At 49.8% G+C, this 16815-nt stretch overlaps 6 protein-coding genes across 6 annotated transcripts; 3 read left to right on the top strand and 3 right to left on the bottom strand.

The window, feature by feature from the left end:
- Positions 1–491: 491 nt before the first annotated feature.
- On the top strand, positions 492–3226 carry MRS44_011902 (uncharacterized protein; the record flags this gene model as incomplete). The annotated part of the gene is made up of 7 exons (XM_065619911.1): positions 492–540; positions 604–944; positions 1004–1300; positions 1721–1731; positions 1781–2115; positions 2312–2418; positions 2468–3226. The coding sequence occupies 7 exons, from the start codon at positions 492–494 to the stop codon at positions 3224–3226; spliced, it is 1899 nt and encodes a 632-aa protein (XP_065475983.1).
- A 28-nt stretch (positions 3227–3254) lies between these two features.
- Positions 3255–5030, bottom strand: MRS44_011901 (uncharacterized protein; the record flags this gene model as incomplete). Its single annotated transcript, XM_046274318.1, has 2 exons — positions 3255–4785; positions 4837–5030. 2 exons carry the CDS (start codon positions 5028–5030, stop codon positions 3255–3257), a joined length of 1725 nt encoding a protein of 574 aa, XP_046124616.1.
- A 799-nt stretch (positions 5031–5829) lies between these two features.
- On the bottom strand, positions 5830–7426 carry MRS44_011900 (uncharacterized protein; the record flags this gene model as incomplete). The annotated part of the gene is made up of 3 exons (XM_046282902.1): positions 5830–6729; positions 6787–7338; positions 7418–7426. The coding sequence occupies 3 exons, from the start codon at positions 7424–7426 to the stop codon at positions 5830–5832; spliced, it is 1461 nt and encodes a 486-aa protein (XP_046124617.1).
- A 1258-nt stretch (positions 7427–8684) lies between these two features.
- MRS44_011899 (uncharacterized protein) lies at positions 8685–9351 on the top strand (the record flags this gene model as incomplete). Its single annotated transcript, XM_065619910.1, has 3 exons — positions 8685–8687; positions 8825–8992; positions 9046–9351. The coding sequence occupies 3 exons, from the start codon at positions 8685–8687 to the stop codon at positions 9349–9351; spliced, it is 477 nt and encodes a 158-aa protein (XP_065475982.1).
- Positions 9352–10687: 1336 nt separating this feature from the next.
- On the bottom strand, positions 10688–11692 carry MRS44_011898 (uncharacterized protein; the record flags this gene model as incomplete). Its single annotated transcript, XM_046273204.2, has 3 exons — positions 10688–10826; positions 10881–11159; positions 11217–11692. The coding sequence occupies 3 exons, from the start codon at positions 11690–11692 to the stop codon at positions 10688–10690; spliced, it is 894 nt and encodes a 297-aa protein (XP_046124619.1).
- A 2330-nt stretch (positions 11693–14022) lies between these two features.
- On the top strand, positions 14023–16137 carry MRS44_011897 (uncharacterized protein; the record flags this gene model as incomplete). Its single annotated transcript, XM_046273205.2, has 1 exon — positions 14023–16137. One exon carries the CDS (start codon positions 14023–14025, stop codon positions 16135–16137), a length of 2115 nt encoding a protein of 704 aa, XP_046124620.1.
- Between the last annotated feature and the right edge of the window lie 678 nt (positions 16138–16815).

Genomic DNA, 16815 nt, shown 5'->3' with positions numbered 1-16815 from the left:
CGTTGCATTGGCCACCAGATGATAAGCAATCTCCAGGCATGGCTCACTCATTACAGGCATATCTAAGGAAGTCTCGTTGCCCGGCACAGGGTGCGCCGGGGGATCAATTGGCCATTCACAACTGGATTTTGAACAACTCGAGGAGGCCCTGATACTGGAATGCTATTTGCCACTGACAACACCCACACGAGGCGCGCATCCCTGTCCTTTGGCGATAGCGTCCCCTTGGCATTCGCCTTTCCTCTTCCGGAAGCTGGTGCCGCGCTGATCAGGGGATGAAAGCGCCGCGGACCGGCCCCATCTTTTCTTTTCATCATGGGGCCGCCGTGAATGGGTCCGTCGTACACAGTCCGTTCTGATACCATGGCTCGGAATTCACGGGTTCCGCATCGATAAGCCATATTTAACTCAGCAGAGGAAGAGTGTACTCTGCGGTAGGGACTTCTTTCATAGTACATCTTGGACCATCAGTAACAGTTTCCGCCTTCAGCATGGCAACAGCAGTTCGACCCACGATTCACATGCGGCCGTTGAGCCTTGGTATGTCACGACACATATGCAGTTTTTCTGATCTCAAGTTACCCTTACTAACGTGGCCTAAAGACGCGACATCCATTTCAGCTGCGGCGCAAACACTCAGCCTTTCTTTTGCCACTGACCCTCTGATTACTTGGCTCTATCGTTGTCCAACCGGCTCTGGCTGGGGGAGTCTTGAGCCTACCCTACAGCGATGGCAGGAAGCCCGAGTTCGAGAATACACTGTCCGTGGGATTGGCATGGAAGCGGTTATCGAGGGGAAAACACCCTCTAGTGTTGGGGTTTGCTTCTTATTCCCTCCTCTGCCTCAACGCCGATGGCTGAATCCATTGTGGTGGCCGGCCTATTTGAGGGTCTTGTGGGATCAATATTGGATCAAACCGAAAGAACCTTTCACAGATGAAGAGGTGAGATGACTAATTAAAGGCAATTGGCAGAGACTGACATTCTCTTCTTCATCTCTTAGAGAATCGGTATCATGATGGATGGCCACTATGCATCTGCAAAGAAGATTAAGAGTAGATATCCTCCAAACTCGCTCTACTACCTGGAGATCGCTGCGGTCAAACCAGACACTCAAGGAATGGGTGTCGGTGGTGCTATGATGAGTTGGGTTGTGGATCGGCTGGGAAAGTCCCCCTGTTTCTTGGAATGCACCAACGAGAAAAACATTGCCTTTTATGAGAAGTACGGGTTTAAACTGTTGGAGGAGAAGACGCTGTCCCATGGCGCAACTCAGTCCTCCACCACCCTGTATTACATGGTGAGAGACAAGGCGAGTCTTGGGCTGTAAACAAGTAGACATTATCTTTTTCTCATTGGATCATAAATATGTCAATTTGAACCGTCTCAGGCTCTATCTGCTATTGTGACGGACCAAAGAATGGGGCCTGAACCAGTCCGACAAACTTACCGGCGGCCGTGCCGAGGTCATCCCCGATAAGAGGGGGTGCCCCGTTAGTTACTTATAAATCGAGCTGCCGCATCAGGGATGGGCATCGACGGATCCCCGCTTTGTCTCAATGGGCATCATCACTAACCGAAGGAGTCATTCCGTTGTCTGCATGAGCGGATGAGAGGCAGCCTCCTTGTTCAACAAGGCATCAATGATTCGACGATCGCGGCATGGGTAAGTGCTCAATCTCAAGCCTCTGAAAACACGCCACTCATTCCTATCCCACAGCTGCTGGACTTGTAAGAGAAGACACAAGAAATGTGACGAGGCGCGGCCAGTGTGCAATAGGTGCGCCCAGGCTGGGATGGCCTGTGAAGGGTACCAGACGAGGCTGACATGGGGCCCTTCGAACCCTGACACTGCATCACCAATGGTTGGGGTTGTGTTGAATCCTGTCCGTAAATCACGCCTTCAGAAGAAGGGCAGACAGCGAGAAGAAGCAGAGGTCATTGCTGAGGCATCGCCTGACTCTGACTTGGAGATAGCCGATCCGGGCAGTGTTTCATCCCCTGATCAGTTGGATCTCCTGTTCCTCCAGTACCAACTCGATGATCCCTGCAGCAACGGCGCCTTACCAGATGATGAAGTGTCTCAAAGACTGATGGACGATTGCAAGTTTTTCTGTAATTTTCCCCTGATATTGCTAACCCTGCTTGTTAGTCACTTCTAAAGGCTGGCAAACCCTCAGCGGGCGAGGTGGGCAGCACAACTTCATTCACTCTGACATCATACCTCTTTGCGATAGTAACATCTCTCTTCGCCATGTGTGTCTAGCTTATCAAGCGAGCCTGGATCCAGAAATGATACATGCGACCCCAGTTTACATGCAATCGGCCCTTTCACATTACTTCAACGACCTCAACACTCCCGAGAAGCTTGATCTGGATGAAACATTGGCTACAGGAGTCCTGCTTTGCAGTGTTAGCGTGAGTTTTGGAGTAGCTCATGGACAAAAAACGTGGCTAATGGAAGCAGATAAACTCCCTGTACATCTGGACACCTCTGTTGGAGGGATTACACGGAGTTCTTCAACACAGAGACCTCCTACACAAAACTCAACGGCCTCCCCTCACAAATCACCTCATCGAGGTGATTGGACTGCTCGACATTCCATGTTTTACATTAAACAGGATCACTGTGTCCCTCAGCCTGTGGAAGTTACATGTCGGTCCGAGCAAGCAATCCGGCGTTGAGCAGACATCTGGCCTACCGTACACACTCATGACCCTGTTCGCTGACCTGGGGTCCCCTGAGGCAGAGAACAGGCTGCTGATGTGGCCAGGTGAATTGGGCGATGAACTTATCCAGATACACCTGTGGGAAGCCTTCCGGAATGCCGGGATACTTCACAACCGAGCTCTGATCGGGGAAGCACAAGATCCAAGTTCTTCATCAATGGGCAAGCCCAGAACTGAAGTGTTGCAGATGAAGGTTTTTGCGTCCATTCAGGCCATATTTGACTCGGGAGCATTTACTTGCCGGCGGCCTCTTGCCAGAGCCGCTCTGTATCCCCTGTTCATCGCTGGTCTCCTGGCGGACAATGCCTGGGAGCGGAGGCTTTCCCGAACAGCATTCCAGCACTTGTGTGAGAATGGACAGGAGAGACCAGTTACAGAAACCCTGAACATTGTGACACAGGTATGGGAAAAGGGCAGTGGAGGGGATGAGCAGTCAAAATTGAAGCTGGCCACAGAGATTGCGGCGGAGATGAATGTTGAAATACACTTGTACTAGTTGCCAATGAAACAGGAAGTAATCTAGTCTAAGCTGGAATGGCCTCCTGACTTCCAATCTCACCACTCAATGTAGTCAAAGCCTCCATCTCTCTTGGCTTGCACTGAGTTCCATCATGATTCCGTGGGAACGTACCCATCTTGTCCCTCTCTCCCGCAATCCAATCAACCGCCAGAGTAAATTCTTGATAGACGCCCATGTCCATGATCTTCTGCATGCGTGAGTACTTGCGTACCTTGTCATCTTTGGTCTCAGTGACTGTCTTGCAAGTCTCATCCGGTCCGTACCGCATCCAGCGTGCACCTTCACTGATGCGAGGCCAGGGGTCTTTACCATAAGCAAAGTCAATGAAATGATCCGCCATATTCCTTGCGAGTTTCCGTTGCCCTTCGGTCAGATGTTCGTCAAAATTCAGGAACAAGTACAAGAGATCCAAGGCATGGTATGCCTGTCCCTTGAACATGCCCTCGTGTGTACACACTTGGTCGAAATGATAACCAAATGTTTGTGGAATTTTCGAACGATGAGCCGCGACCCAGTTGTGTGACTTGAATACTGCGTCGGCAGACATTTCCTCCATGCGCTTGACGAGCTCCTCTTGCTCAAGTTCGGGTGTAATGCAATATAACTCAAGTATAGTATCGGTTGCTTCTGTGCTGAGCCAGCCCATCATTTGACTTCTGATAGAACCAAAGTCTTCCTCACAGAAGGCCTCGGTGAAGAGCATGCCTTCATCAGCAGTATCTCCAACCATGTATGATTTGAGCCATGCAGGTGGTGAAGCGATGCTGTTGAAGGACGGCTTGGCCGCGTGGAAAACATCGTCATCACATGGGTTTCCAGTAGCATTCAAGTGCCCCTCTACCGGTATCGTCGCCTTGGCTACGACATGCTCAGGGACGCTTCGAAGTTGTTCGAGTGAAGAAGGAGAGTCTGGATTAATTCCCAAGTACTCAAGCAGCGCCCGGTAATGTTTCTCGTGGTGACTCAGTGGCCAAGTGGGGATGGTGTTCAGATGGCCAGACATGGCAATGGCTCGGTGGAATGGAGCTGGATCTCTCGCGACAATGTGGTGAGAAACACTTATGCCTCCAGCAGACTCGCCGTAAATAGTGACGTTGTCTGGATCGCCACCAAACGAGGCGATATAGCGGTTCACCCAGTGGAGCAGAACTTGTTGATCGTAGAGACCGAAATTGCCGAAGCCTTGGTATCCATCACGCTCTAGATCAGCTTTGATGGCAGATGAAGCGAGGAACCCTCCAAGACCGACGCGGTAGTTGAAGTTTACGGAAACGACGGGTGTGTTGCGAGCCACTGCGTGGGTGACAAAGTTGACGCTGTCGAAAACACCCTTGTTGGCGCCTCCAAAGAGCAAAGAGCCGCCGTGAATGTATACCATGACGGGGAGTTTCGTGCCAGCGTCTGTGGACGGTGTGGTGATGTTCATGACAAGACAGTTGAGTTCGTCCTCGGGCGGCTCCTCAAAATGAGGTGCGATATCAACTGGTACAAGAGGGTCGTCTCCATTGTACTCTGGAGGATTGGGTGCGCTACACCTGTGCAACAGTCAGTGTTGGTTTTCGTATGAGACGATGGGATAGCAATACCCGAGCTTTGTTCCGTCATGGAAGTCATTTGGCCACGAGTCCTTGAGTTGGGAGCGTGTCCAACGTTTGGGGAGGGAAGCGTAAGGTATGCCACAGAACTGATGCACACCCTGGGTGAAACTGAGCCCTTCGACCACTCCAAGGCCATCTACAGGCAATTGAGTCTTGCCGGTGGGTGTTCTGCTGGCCGGCATGTCTGAGATTGAGGGGAGACTTGGATACAAGATAGAGCTAGGAATGTATCGGTGCAGTGAATGAGTTGAACTGAAGACTTGAAGGGCTTACACGTGTGTATTTATTCATCTCATGAAGTGCCTGACCATCTCGAGCCCCGGTAGGCTGCCATAGCTCACCTGGACCGAAATGCTGACTAGTCCAGAACTGGCATGTAGAAGAGCGCGCAACCAACTCACTCAACCCCGCATGCTGGATAACCACATCGAGTGGGGATTTGATAACGCCCCTAGTGATTCTCTCTTGGCGCCCGAGAGGTATCAGGGCGGTAGATGACCGTGAACCCAGGAGTTATTCATACTACGTAATACGGAAAAGGTCGATGTGGTGCATACATGCCGAGCCGAACCGCCATCTGCGGTCCCTGTCGGTGGCCGAGGATACCGGAGTGCCGATCAAGGGTCACCTGGATTAATTGAGTCATCATCTTGGATATGGGACAGCATGATGTTGTTTGTCAAGAAAGAGGGGCAACGTTCCATTCATTCTTCTACCCTGGCTAGCCTTGGCTATGATCTTTACGGACTTCTTGGTCAAAGGCTCCAAGAGTCCCGAAGGGGGGCTTCAAAGCAAGCCAAGCTTGAATTACACAGCGAGTCAAGAAGCTTTATGAGGCCGTGGTTGACATTTGTAAGAGCAGCATGATAACACATTGGTGATTATCACACAACAAGGGCTTTGCGGACTTCAAGTCCTTCGATGGTCTGGATTCAAACAAGGCAGGCTCTCAATTCCACGCGTCTACATTTGACAGGCCTACTAGAGATGGCTCGATGGAGGGGCTCCACCAAACATGATGTGATCCATCAACGTCTCGGCAGCCTTCTCAGGGGTCCAAGACTTAATCCTTCCATCACTTAGTAGATACGCCCTGGGAAATCCAGGCACCGCTTCTCCAAGAACCATTTTAGCGATTGCTTCTCCGCTAAGCCAGCACTTGTCCATGCCATGGCCGTTGAAACCTGCAGCCAACCACTCCCCATTTCCCATCCGACCTGACAGACTTGGTGGCAGCTTACCTACAAGGGGCATGCCGTCTGTGGTAAACCCCATGATTCCAGACCATACCTCTAATGGCTGGGGAGAGGCATCTTTCCAGATGCGTGGAGCGATCGAACATAGGGTTTCGCGTGCATCGTCGGCAACCATCGAGTCGTCACTTGAAATCAGCGTGGCTAGTTTCTGTGATTCTCCACCGAGGAACATGACGCCTGATTTCGCGTTTTGCTGGGCATAGTATAAACCAAGATGAATATGCCCTGTCTCTGCGTCGTAAGAACCTTTGGAGATATGTGCCCATGAGACCTTTTCCCCACGGTTGGGAAATGAGGGTCCCATACTCTGAGTAGACATTGTGCCCTTCAGAGGATATAGCTTTCCAACGAGGTTGGGAATCAGGTTGGCGGAGTATCCGTTCGTACAGTGAATGATTTGCTTAGCCACAAGAGATCCCCGTGGAGTGTGAAGAGTGTAGGGGTGTGTCGTGGACGCATGATGTTGGTGATTTATCGACTGAACCGGAGTGTATGTCTCGAGATAAAAGCGACCAGGGAAATCCCTCTTTAAGGATGCAAGAATTGTTGTCAGGAGCCTATAAGGCCACAAAGCTGCGACTCCATGTTGCTCGATGACGCCAGCAACTTGCCCATAGCCAAAAGTCTAACGACGAAGGAGTCAGCAACGAAAAAAACCCACGACATATGCCTCGTTGCGTACCTTGGTAGCGTCTTCCTGTTTAGATACCTTATACCCAAGGTCGCCGTTGGGGTAAGCCTTGATAAGCTGGCGAACAGCGTCAACAGCCTCGTCAAACGATTCTCGGTCTTCAAAAGCCGTGCTTGTCGTCACGTTGCGAAACTCGGTAGCTTGACGATCCTCTGGGTCGAGTTGGTCCACAAGCTCCCTCAGACGCCGAATGTTTGCCTCGCTGAAGCGTACCGTCTCCACGGCGAGTTCAAGGCCGACCGCCTTGACAAGAGTTGGAAATAGAGAATCGCTATCCGAGACGAGGTGGCCACCGTTTCGGCCTGTCGCGCCGCTAACGGACCCGCGTGCTTCCAACATGGTCACCTGAAGACCTGAAGCTTTTGGGTGGTTCAAGAGACAATGTGCCACCGCAATTCCGGTTATTCCAGACCCAATGATGACGATGTCAGATTCTCGAGGCAAGGTCTCGGATTGTGCGTTGGAGATTGTTGGATGCGGCGGTTGCTGCCATGTTGGGACGGTCGGATTTGCACTTGGCAGGCCTGGGCGACAAGTGATGAGCTTGACGGCGTCGTGTATGAAGCCTTTGTTGTTAGCTTGGGGATTGACTCAAGAGGAGGACTGCGTTCCATTTACCTACATGTGACATGATGGCGTTCTCGATGAGATGGTCTTGGTTAAGCGTTATTGAAGAAGCGACGACGATAATTCATCCTGGGTATTTAACTCTTCAGTACGACATAAGAATGAACTCTCAGGGAAAGCAAACGAGTTGCCTCAAAGGCGCGGGTGCAGATGCCTAAATAGGCATAGGTTGAGTTGACCGGTCCGGCTGTGAAGATGATTGTCAGTGGGGCCGGGGCCGGGCGAGAGGAGCTTCAACCTGCACGTTGCACGGAATGGGTAAGCTTGAATCTCAAGGCACTCTCCTGCAGGCGTACAGAAGAAAGGAGCTTCACCGAGAAGCTGCTAACAAGACCTCAACTTGCCCCACCACCGTCGAAGCGGATGATGAAATCACCGAGGTCGGGGAGACTGGCGGCCTGTATGATACGTAACACGTTGATGGTGTTGGCGAATGATGGCTTGGACTTGGATTGGAGCTCGAACCCCCGCAAAGTTCGTCAATACGGACCAGCGTTTGAGGATGGCACATTGGTCTCCTTCAGTATTTTCTCTTGAAGGAGTTATTGACCTTTCTGAAAATACGTGGCGTGTATTGAGCCCAGCGGAACGCGACAAGGCCCAGACTGTGTTACTCGCATTTGAGGCAGATACCATGACAGTGCCCCTTGATGGGCGGTTGGAGGACCAGGCCAGGCATTCGTGCCTTCCTGAACCTTTCCGCCTAGGGTACCACAATAAACGGTGAAGAAAGACATGAATGCTGGGCGTGACAGGTGAAAGAAGGGATATTATTGAAGATTGGCGTAACTATTGGCCCAATTCAGCCAGCTTGTACTTCATGGCTATTTATGGGAAGCTATGAATTTTAACAACGCTGTAAATGGCTTTCACTGAGACTAACTGGGATATGGAACTGTACGTGATATTTCTCATTGAGGTCTGTAATGACTGTCTGCTAAGACATTGCTTTCAGAATAACCAATTGCAGTGTATCGTTGCACCACTTCTTGGCAAACTTCTAGATAGGTGTTGCTTTTGAAGTAGCCAATCATGCAGTAGTGCACTTGTTGATCACACCAGGCGTCTGCCGTAACCAGGAACACCGAGTGCTACTGAAGTTAAATTTTGCTTCAGAAGTATCCAATCATGAAAGCAAGAGACATGGAGTTGGTCTGGCAATGCTTATCACCCATTGGACAATTCCTTAGCAACCTATATGATCAACAGGTTGAATTAAGATGACGTGTATATCTGCGAGGTAGACCTCTTCCTCGCTAATAATGGTATAAGAACTAGAGAGTGCCTCTCGATACTAAACAGTCTTCTCCAACAACACTCGTAACACCTTATCATCTTTCCAAAGCAACGTTTTTACCCACAACTATCTTCAACTACCAACACAATGCCTACTTAAGAAGAGACAAAGAATCTCGAGGTCATCGGGGAGTACTTCACCGAGTTCTGGGGCAAAGGCAACCCTAATATCGTCGATCAGCTTTGCGCTGATAACTTTGTCATCAACTACCCGATGCATGGTCCTCGATATGTAAAAGAGAATGCTAAGAAGATGCTCTCAGAGTTCAAGGAGGTAAGAAGATGCATGCGGGATTGGCGACCCGGCCACTTACATGATCTCGATAGGCATTTCCTGACATCTCATTCCATGCCTATCAACATCCCTTGATCGCAAGCGGGCCTTATGTGGTCGGGCGTTGGATCGGAGGCGGCACTCACACTGGAGTTGCTTTTGACGACCTTGCGGTCGGCGCATTAGAGTGCCCGAATACGGGAAAGAAGATCTATTTCTTCGGCACAACCATATTCACCCTTAAGGATGGGCTTATTGTGGATGAGACTGGCGAAGAGGGAGCTCTGACTGCTCTTCAGCAGCTAAGCTTGGTTCAGCAGCCAAATCCAGGAAAGGAGGTCAAGTATCTTCATGAGTAAAGGGGGCTAAAGAGGAGAAGGAGAGCTCTGGCCGCCTGGGTCGCTGAAGAACGTCATTGTGTCTGACTTCTGGCAAAATAGCATTAGCGACTTTGCTGCACAGGTTTTGTTCAACTGTTTAATGCATTTACCTGTAACGAGTCGCGTTCGTATTGTCGATTTATTCGTTGGATCTCCTCCGGTTATAACGCACCCTAGAGATCCGGTTCATCTGTTTTAAAAGAAACTCAGTGCCCATTGGGGAGATATCCACTATTAATTAATCGTTAAAGGCATGAGCCTGGCGTTTCAATTGCTAGGTGGCAGCTTCTAGTTGATGAGGATCGGTTCACCCTAAGGTTGCCTGATATTATGTTGGGACATGATGTCAACTACTTGCAGTCGTAGTTGAGCTCTCAACTACAACCAGTCTTGTGGAGCCTGACGAAAGGATGCGAACCACCTGGGCTATCAGTGCGGTTGATATGGTGTAGTTTCACCGGCATATCGTTGTTTTGCTGGCAGCTTTACTCATGACATCTTCAAACTGACAGCCAGAGATGAGAAGCCTCATCTTCTTCGCACGACCATAGCTCTATTCAGCTGTTCCTAACCTCCAATATCTTTGTGTAACTCTGTTCGCTCTCTTAATCCTTCCTCCGCCTCTCTCTTTTCCTCGCCCAGCCCCTTCTTAGCCTGGACCGCCTCCTGAAAACTCACTTACCCCTCCATTCCATCCAACTGCCAGCCAGTCCTGTGATGAGAAGATTCGGCGGCGGGGAGAGCGAGAACCCACCGCATAGTCCTTTGACAGTCCTAAATCACAATCCTCATTCTAATTATGGGCCGACATGACTATAAGTTTATCAATGCCTTCGATCTTGTGGCTCAGTTAGCCCATCAAGGGCCGGGCTTCAACTATAATAAAGAACACATTGTCAACACATCATAGCATCATATCCCAATGCTAACCCAGTGGCCTTTTCTTTTTTAACCTTCTGCTGCCTGCAGTAGAAGAGTCATACCTAGCTGCATCATCATGAAAGGTTTATCAATGCCTTCAATAGACATGTTTATAGACGTACACTCTACGCCTCAATAACGGGGGAAGCGGTCATGTCTCAGGGTCTAATACTTGAGATTACGGCTCTCAGTCAAGACTATGTAGTTGATGATCAACTTATACGTTGTATAAATTACTTAAATCGTCAATCCGTGGCACTTTCTCACTGAAAAGTTCGGTTATTCTTGTAGCTCTGGTACAATGTCCATTTCTCTTCCTTCTCCCTGCCACAGACAGACGTGCGACGAAAGTGGTAAAGGACTAGACCAAACACAAGAAGCCAACACCTCTATTCTAAGCACTGGATGACCAGGAGAACTCAACATGAATAGGGTTATGATCAGACAAGATGTTTCCATCAGGCTGAACAAAAACCTTGGATGCGTAGTTGAATGAAGTGGCTGTGAGCTTGACTAAGTCACCAGAACGGTAGCTGAGAGTCATCATCAGCACATATACTTGTTGTGTTCAACGACCGACAACTTACAATACTTTGTCGACAATCTCGCACTTGTTGTCTGCTGCCGGCACCTTGCAAGGATCTGCAGGAGCACCAGCCTGGGGGTACGAGCCGCTTCGGATGAGCTGGACCCAGCTATCGGTGAAACCGGCGTCGGTCAGCTTGTTAATGCTGCGCCCCGAGTTGGTCCACCTATCGTTGGTATCGCCAGCAATGATGACAGGCTTCCCCTTGGAGTTGGAGTTGACCCAGGCAAGAATTTGGTCAATGCCAGCAGAGCGGGCATCGATATCACCCTTGTCAGACCTAAACGACCCGAAGGTTAGCACAAGGACGGCACCAAATATTTCTCTGTAGACGTACCCGGCGTCAGCGTGGAGGTTATACAGGTCAACTTCGATACCATCGATGGTCATGCGCATATAGGTGAATCCCTTAGGGGTCAAGCAGTCACCAGAGTTCAAGTTGCACTTGTTCCACTTCTTCCGGGCAAAGTTGGCCCAGTTATAGTTGGCGACAGTGTTCAAGCCATCGCCGAATGGAACACCCCCAGATGTCGGAGTACGGTGGGGATGGTTATCGGTTTTGTAGATGTAGGCATGGTAGTTGAAGTCTTCCTGCATATGAACTATATCGTATGCCTGCTTGGCAAGAACCGAGCCGATAGTGTTGGCGTTGGTGCCCTTGTCTCCTGGGACCTCGTTGTTGTTGAAAATCGGGGGTAGTCCAGCCACGTTGTATGTCAAGAGGTCGAATTTGCCGGTCGTTTGACCAGATGACAGGCCGCTCAGGCACAGAGCGACAGTCAGGAGCTGCGAGGGAAGAGACCTGAGAGACATGATGAACTGGTGAGGACGATAGGTGTCTGAAATGGACAGGTTAAACTGGAATAGCACGGACAAAGCCAGCATAAAGTAGTTCACTCTGACCGGCGGTGTCGCATTGGGATCAGCAGGGATCTTTCCGATTCGAGGCAATACGCCGTTCGAGTATAGGAGATGACAAGGATGCTAAGACGAGTTTCTACTCCAAGCACCATGCATGCCGTGTCGTGTTGATGGAATCAGGCAAGACAGAAAGCTTAAAAATGGCTCTATTCGACTCAATCTATCTTTCCTTCAGGCACGGAGCGAGAATAGAGCATGTGACTGGGCGCAAAACACCCAACTAGCTTGTGCATTACCTACCCAATGGGGTAAATGTGTCCGTCGTCACCGAGGCCCAGGGCCAAGAAGACGCCGCAATTAATCCGGCCAGTCACGCGAGACTGTCCTATAATGCCGGTCGAATGAGTCTTTTTTGACACTACACGTGTTGTCCAAGAGGAGCCCAACTTTGGTGGTCGTGGCTCGTATTCAAGGGCCACGTTGACAAAAGTCCCGCGATCAGGCTAACTTGCCTTAGGGGCGTGCTTGCACATCTTGGCGCGAGCGGACGAACATACAAAGGGATAGCTCATCTCCGAGTCTGGCGACAGGGCAATATTATATATAAACGGCAACATATTGATACCCTCTACATTGAAAGCTTTCATCCTAGTCAATAATCAACAGCAGCAGTATTAATGCCGTGTACACGTCAAAGAGCGACTGTGTTTTTCTATACATGAGCTTTGTTTCGTGTTGGCAGAGATACCATTGCTGTGCCACAGCTCGTTTCGCTTGCTCTCCACAACCTGGGTCCTCAACGCAGGGCTCCGGATTGTAAGTGGTCAACACTTGCCCTCCTAGCTCTATATTGACGATATATCTACATGCCAAAACATGGTCTTGTAACCTCTTCCATCGTGAATGCTTAGAAGTGGTAGCGACTTGAGAGGCCAAGCCAGCCGCGCCCCCTCTGTTAATCTTCTAAACCGACTTAGTCAAGTACTAGAGCGCGCCATTCAACCTGCATGAATGCCAAGGGCTATCCAGGCTCGTGTGGGACAGAGTTCTTGGATTACCGAGCGAAACATGCAACTATTTCGTAGCTTTTCTGCTCAGCACTCGTGTTGGTACTAGAGCTACAGAAGTGTGCCTCTATTAACCGACCATTGAGTGAGAACATGTCGTTTACTCATCTTCCACGGTGAAGCTCTTTGGCGACAATTGAATTCTTCTGGTTATGATATCTGTGCTCTGGAGTGTGTCGAATAACCTTCACAAGACGATATCACTTATCACTGGAGCACACTTTCTAGACCAGCCCGAGTACGAAGCCTGACCATCTATTTGGGGATATACAAGCAACTCTTAAGACATTCTTCCATTTAGAGTAAACAACCGGGAACAGAAAACGCATTTGGGATACCCGCGTGTTGCTTGTAAGATAGATGCCACATTTATACAGAGTACATCAATTACAAAGGAACTATCAATACCCCAATCATAATCGTAAGGGCGATATTTTCTGTCGAGCGTCCCAGGTCTTGTTGTCGAAGGGTTAAATATGGCATCTTGCGGATGGTGTTACCTTGTTTAAAAAGATCAGAAAAGCTACTGTACTAAGCCTCCAAGCTTCCTTTTACCTTCCATAGTGTCTCGGATAGCTAGCAACAAAGGGTCTGAAGATTATGACAACGTCTGTCCACACTCAGCAACGATAAGCATTACGGAGACTCCCTATACTCCCATTGCTTTCACGTCAATTCATTTCGTCCACATGTATTGAACCAGGGTGAACAGAACTGGCTATCACACTGTTCTCTACAAGGATAAGCCTTCAAAAGCAACCAGAAATCTCCGAATGATCCTCTCTCAACACACACAGGCCCTCCTGGATCTCCTTGTCGGTAACCGCAACAATGCAGCAACCGATCCTCGAGAGAGGGTGTGTGTATATCGGGGGGCTCGCATACGCTATCCCCGCGAATACTGTACGACACACGATACCTCTGAAAGAGTGCAGTGGATTTTAAAAAGCTAGAGACGCAATCATCCACAGCGCTGTTCCAGGGCCAGTCAATGCAACCATGTCAGCCACCTACATTAGAGGGAAGGTAACGTGAAAGCAAATGCTGATGGAAACAATTGAAGAGAAAAAGATCCCAAGGTGGATATTGGTCCACTGTCTTGAAGTGGCTGAGTAAGTGCTGCGCCCTCATCTCATCTGCGGCTTTTAAATCTGACCGTCTGACTCAACAACTCGCTCACCGTCTTGTTACACCTATCGCTTCAAGTCAGAAAAGATGCACTCAGGAACCACCATCGGAGCTGATTGTGATGCCCGAGATAAGCCCAACTTAGGCTTCAACGACGATGTCTCCCACCTGATCTATGAGCCTCTCAACCCTGCCATTGATGAGATCCGGCTGCTCACTCTGCATCCGGCTTCGCAGGCAGATTCAACACTTTTCTGCACCCTTTCCCATGCATCCCTTGCTGCAGAAACTCCAGAATATGAAGCTCTATCTTACGTGTGGGGAAAGCCCAATCTCTCAGTATCCATCTTGCTGAATGATGTCGACTTCCACATCACTCCAAGCCTGGCATCTATTTTATCCGCTCTGCGACTCGACAGTGAGGCCAGGGTCCTCTGGATCGATGCCCTTTGTATCAACCAGTCGGATGTCCAGGAACGCAGTCAGCAAGTTGCCCTGATGCGCAAGATCTACTCTTGCTGCCGACAAGACATCGCATGGCTAGGCGAGCTGCCAGACAACGACCCAGAACCTGAACCCGCTAGCGATAACCCGTATAGATTCCGCCCGCAGAGATCGACTGTCAGGGAAGGGATGGAATTTATGTATCACTTAACGCAAAAGAACCCCGAAACCCTCAAGTCACTTCGAGATAAGTTCAACAACCTATTCTCGGGAGAAGACCACTCCTCACCACGGCAAGATGGTTTCGAGCATGTCCCAGACCTCCTCCTCGGCCGTAGTGACCAAGAAAAGCTCTCAGCTCTCTTTCGCAACCCATCTTTCTGGAGGCGACTCTGGATTGTCCAGGAACTATCAATGGCACCCCGCGTGGTTCTGATGTGCGAGGGAGCTGAACTAAACTGGGATGCATTGTCGACTTTATTCAAGGATGAACCGTATTTCGACGCATTCCATACCACGGACCACCACGGGGGCTATAGGTTTTTCAGCAGCATATTCTTGAAGGTCAAGCTAGTCGAAGACCAGCGCCAATTGTCCAGCAGTGCTCTTCCAACGCGAGATGAGTCGAGCCTGATGGATGTCCTAGGCCGATTCCGAAACTTGCAATCGACAGATCCAAGAGACAAGATATATGGATTGCTTGGTTTGGTGACGCAAGACCACGGCATCGTTGTTGATTACTCGAAGCCCTTGTGCGATCTATATAAAGAGGCGACTCTATCGATTATCAACCTCTCCAAGAACTTGGATATCATCTGCCAGAACCCCTTCGAACGCGAGGGTGGGCCATTGGTGCTTGGAAAAGACGAGGGTGCAGCTCAGGCGCCAGAAATGTTTCCTTCTTGGACTGCCGAGTTTCATCTGGGACGGCCCGACTGTGTTGCAATCCTTTTTGCGCAACGCGGCATCTTCAAGGCTGGATCAAGGGAACTGGAGACGCCATGTCGGCTGCTAGGGCCGAAGAAGGATGTGTTGATCCTGAAAGGGAGCGTGCTGGGCCATATCGGGCCTGTCCTCCAAGGAGGCTCTCCCAACTCGAACGCAAGGACTGAAGCGGCTGAAATCATGAGAATGTATCTTGGACAAGATGCTCTCGATGACCCTAGCCAACATCATTACGCGCCAATCATCGGTGGCAAACAAGTTTCTCCCAAGGAGACACTCATCCGGGCTTATTGGCGCACGCTGGTCAAAGATTGTACAACGCCCCCGAGAATGCGGCGTCTACTAAAGTCAGAGATTGAGTCTCTCGACCCCATCAACCGAGACCATCTCCAGGCTGGAGAAGTACTTCAAACATTCCAAATCTCCTTGGACGAGAGCAAGTCCAGGTCAGCATTCTCTTATCACCCCGGAAAAGACTTCGACTTTACCGAAGTCGAGGAATCAAAGAATTTAGTGTTGACATACTTGCCGTGGCTATCCTACTCGCAACGGGACTGGATGTTCACCGTGGCTGACAACGGCCTTTTCCTCCTCGCCCGTCCAGGGGTGAAACAAGGCGATGTCATAGCAGTTTTGGATGGAGCGAAAATTCCCATGGTGCTTCGTAGGGCTGAGACAAATCACAAACATCAAGACATGGGAGAGGTCTATCAGTTTGTTTGTTCAACATACGTTCATGGGTTTATGGATGGTGAAGCCGAGAGAGGGGTTTCTGAAGGCTGGTTAGAGAAGAAGGATTTCCTGATCGCTTGATTGAAATTGGCTGGGAGCATGATGCTTATCTTCTAGCCAATGAAAAGCAGTCCACCGCAGTGCAACGCGTCAGCCCCTTTCGTAGAAACGATGCAAACACACGGCGCTCAATTGAGTAGATAGAGATCACAGAAACCAATCAGAGCCATCTATACTCAATAAAATTAACGGCAGAACTGTGCCGTACATGTCACTGTATGTTGGATTTGCATTGCAAACATGCTTGAGGCTGCTGGTACTCATCGCTCTTGACGGACCTGCCTATCAAAGAACTTGACGAGCGAGCAAGCCCATGAGTGACGCTTTTGATGTTTTGTAACAATTCTTGCGTGTAGCCGGCGACAGTACGTGATGAAGAAGACGCACTAAAACTCACTGGAGGTGTAAGGTCAGCCGACGCTTCGAATTATCCTAAACTTTTTTCTCAGACAAGCCTCACCAAGGCCCACTACAAAAAGTGATTGATTAATGAGTAGCGGTAGGGGATTATCACCGTCTACCTACCGGATCAGGGATGGATCTGACAAGGTGCAGGGTTTGTGATTAGCAAGAGCCCATCCGGCAGTCCCCGGCCTATCAGCTCCAATCCTGGCGATGGGGTTTTTGTACGCCGAAGACGATCTCTCGGCTAAAGGAAGTCTAGCCAAGGTTTCCTGGGGGCCAAAAACAAAATTATGA

The sequence above is a fragment of the Fusarium solani genome (assembly GCF_023522795.1).
Source record: "Fusarium solani strain SB1 chromosome Unknown bctg00000007, whole genome shotgun sequence".
In the NCBI taxonomy this organism is placed as follows: domain Eukaryota; kingdom Fungi; phylum Ascomycota; class Sordariomycetes; order Hypocreales; family Nectriaceae; genus Fusarium; species Fusarium solani.
The sequence above is the reverse complement of the archived record's forward strand: the minus strand, read 5'-3'. Positions and strand labels throughout refer to the sequence as shown.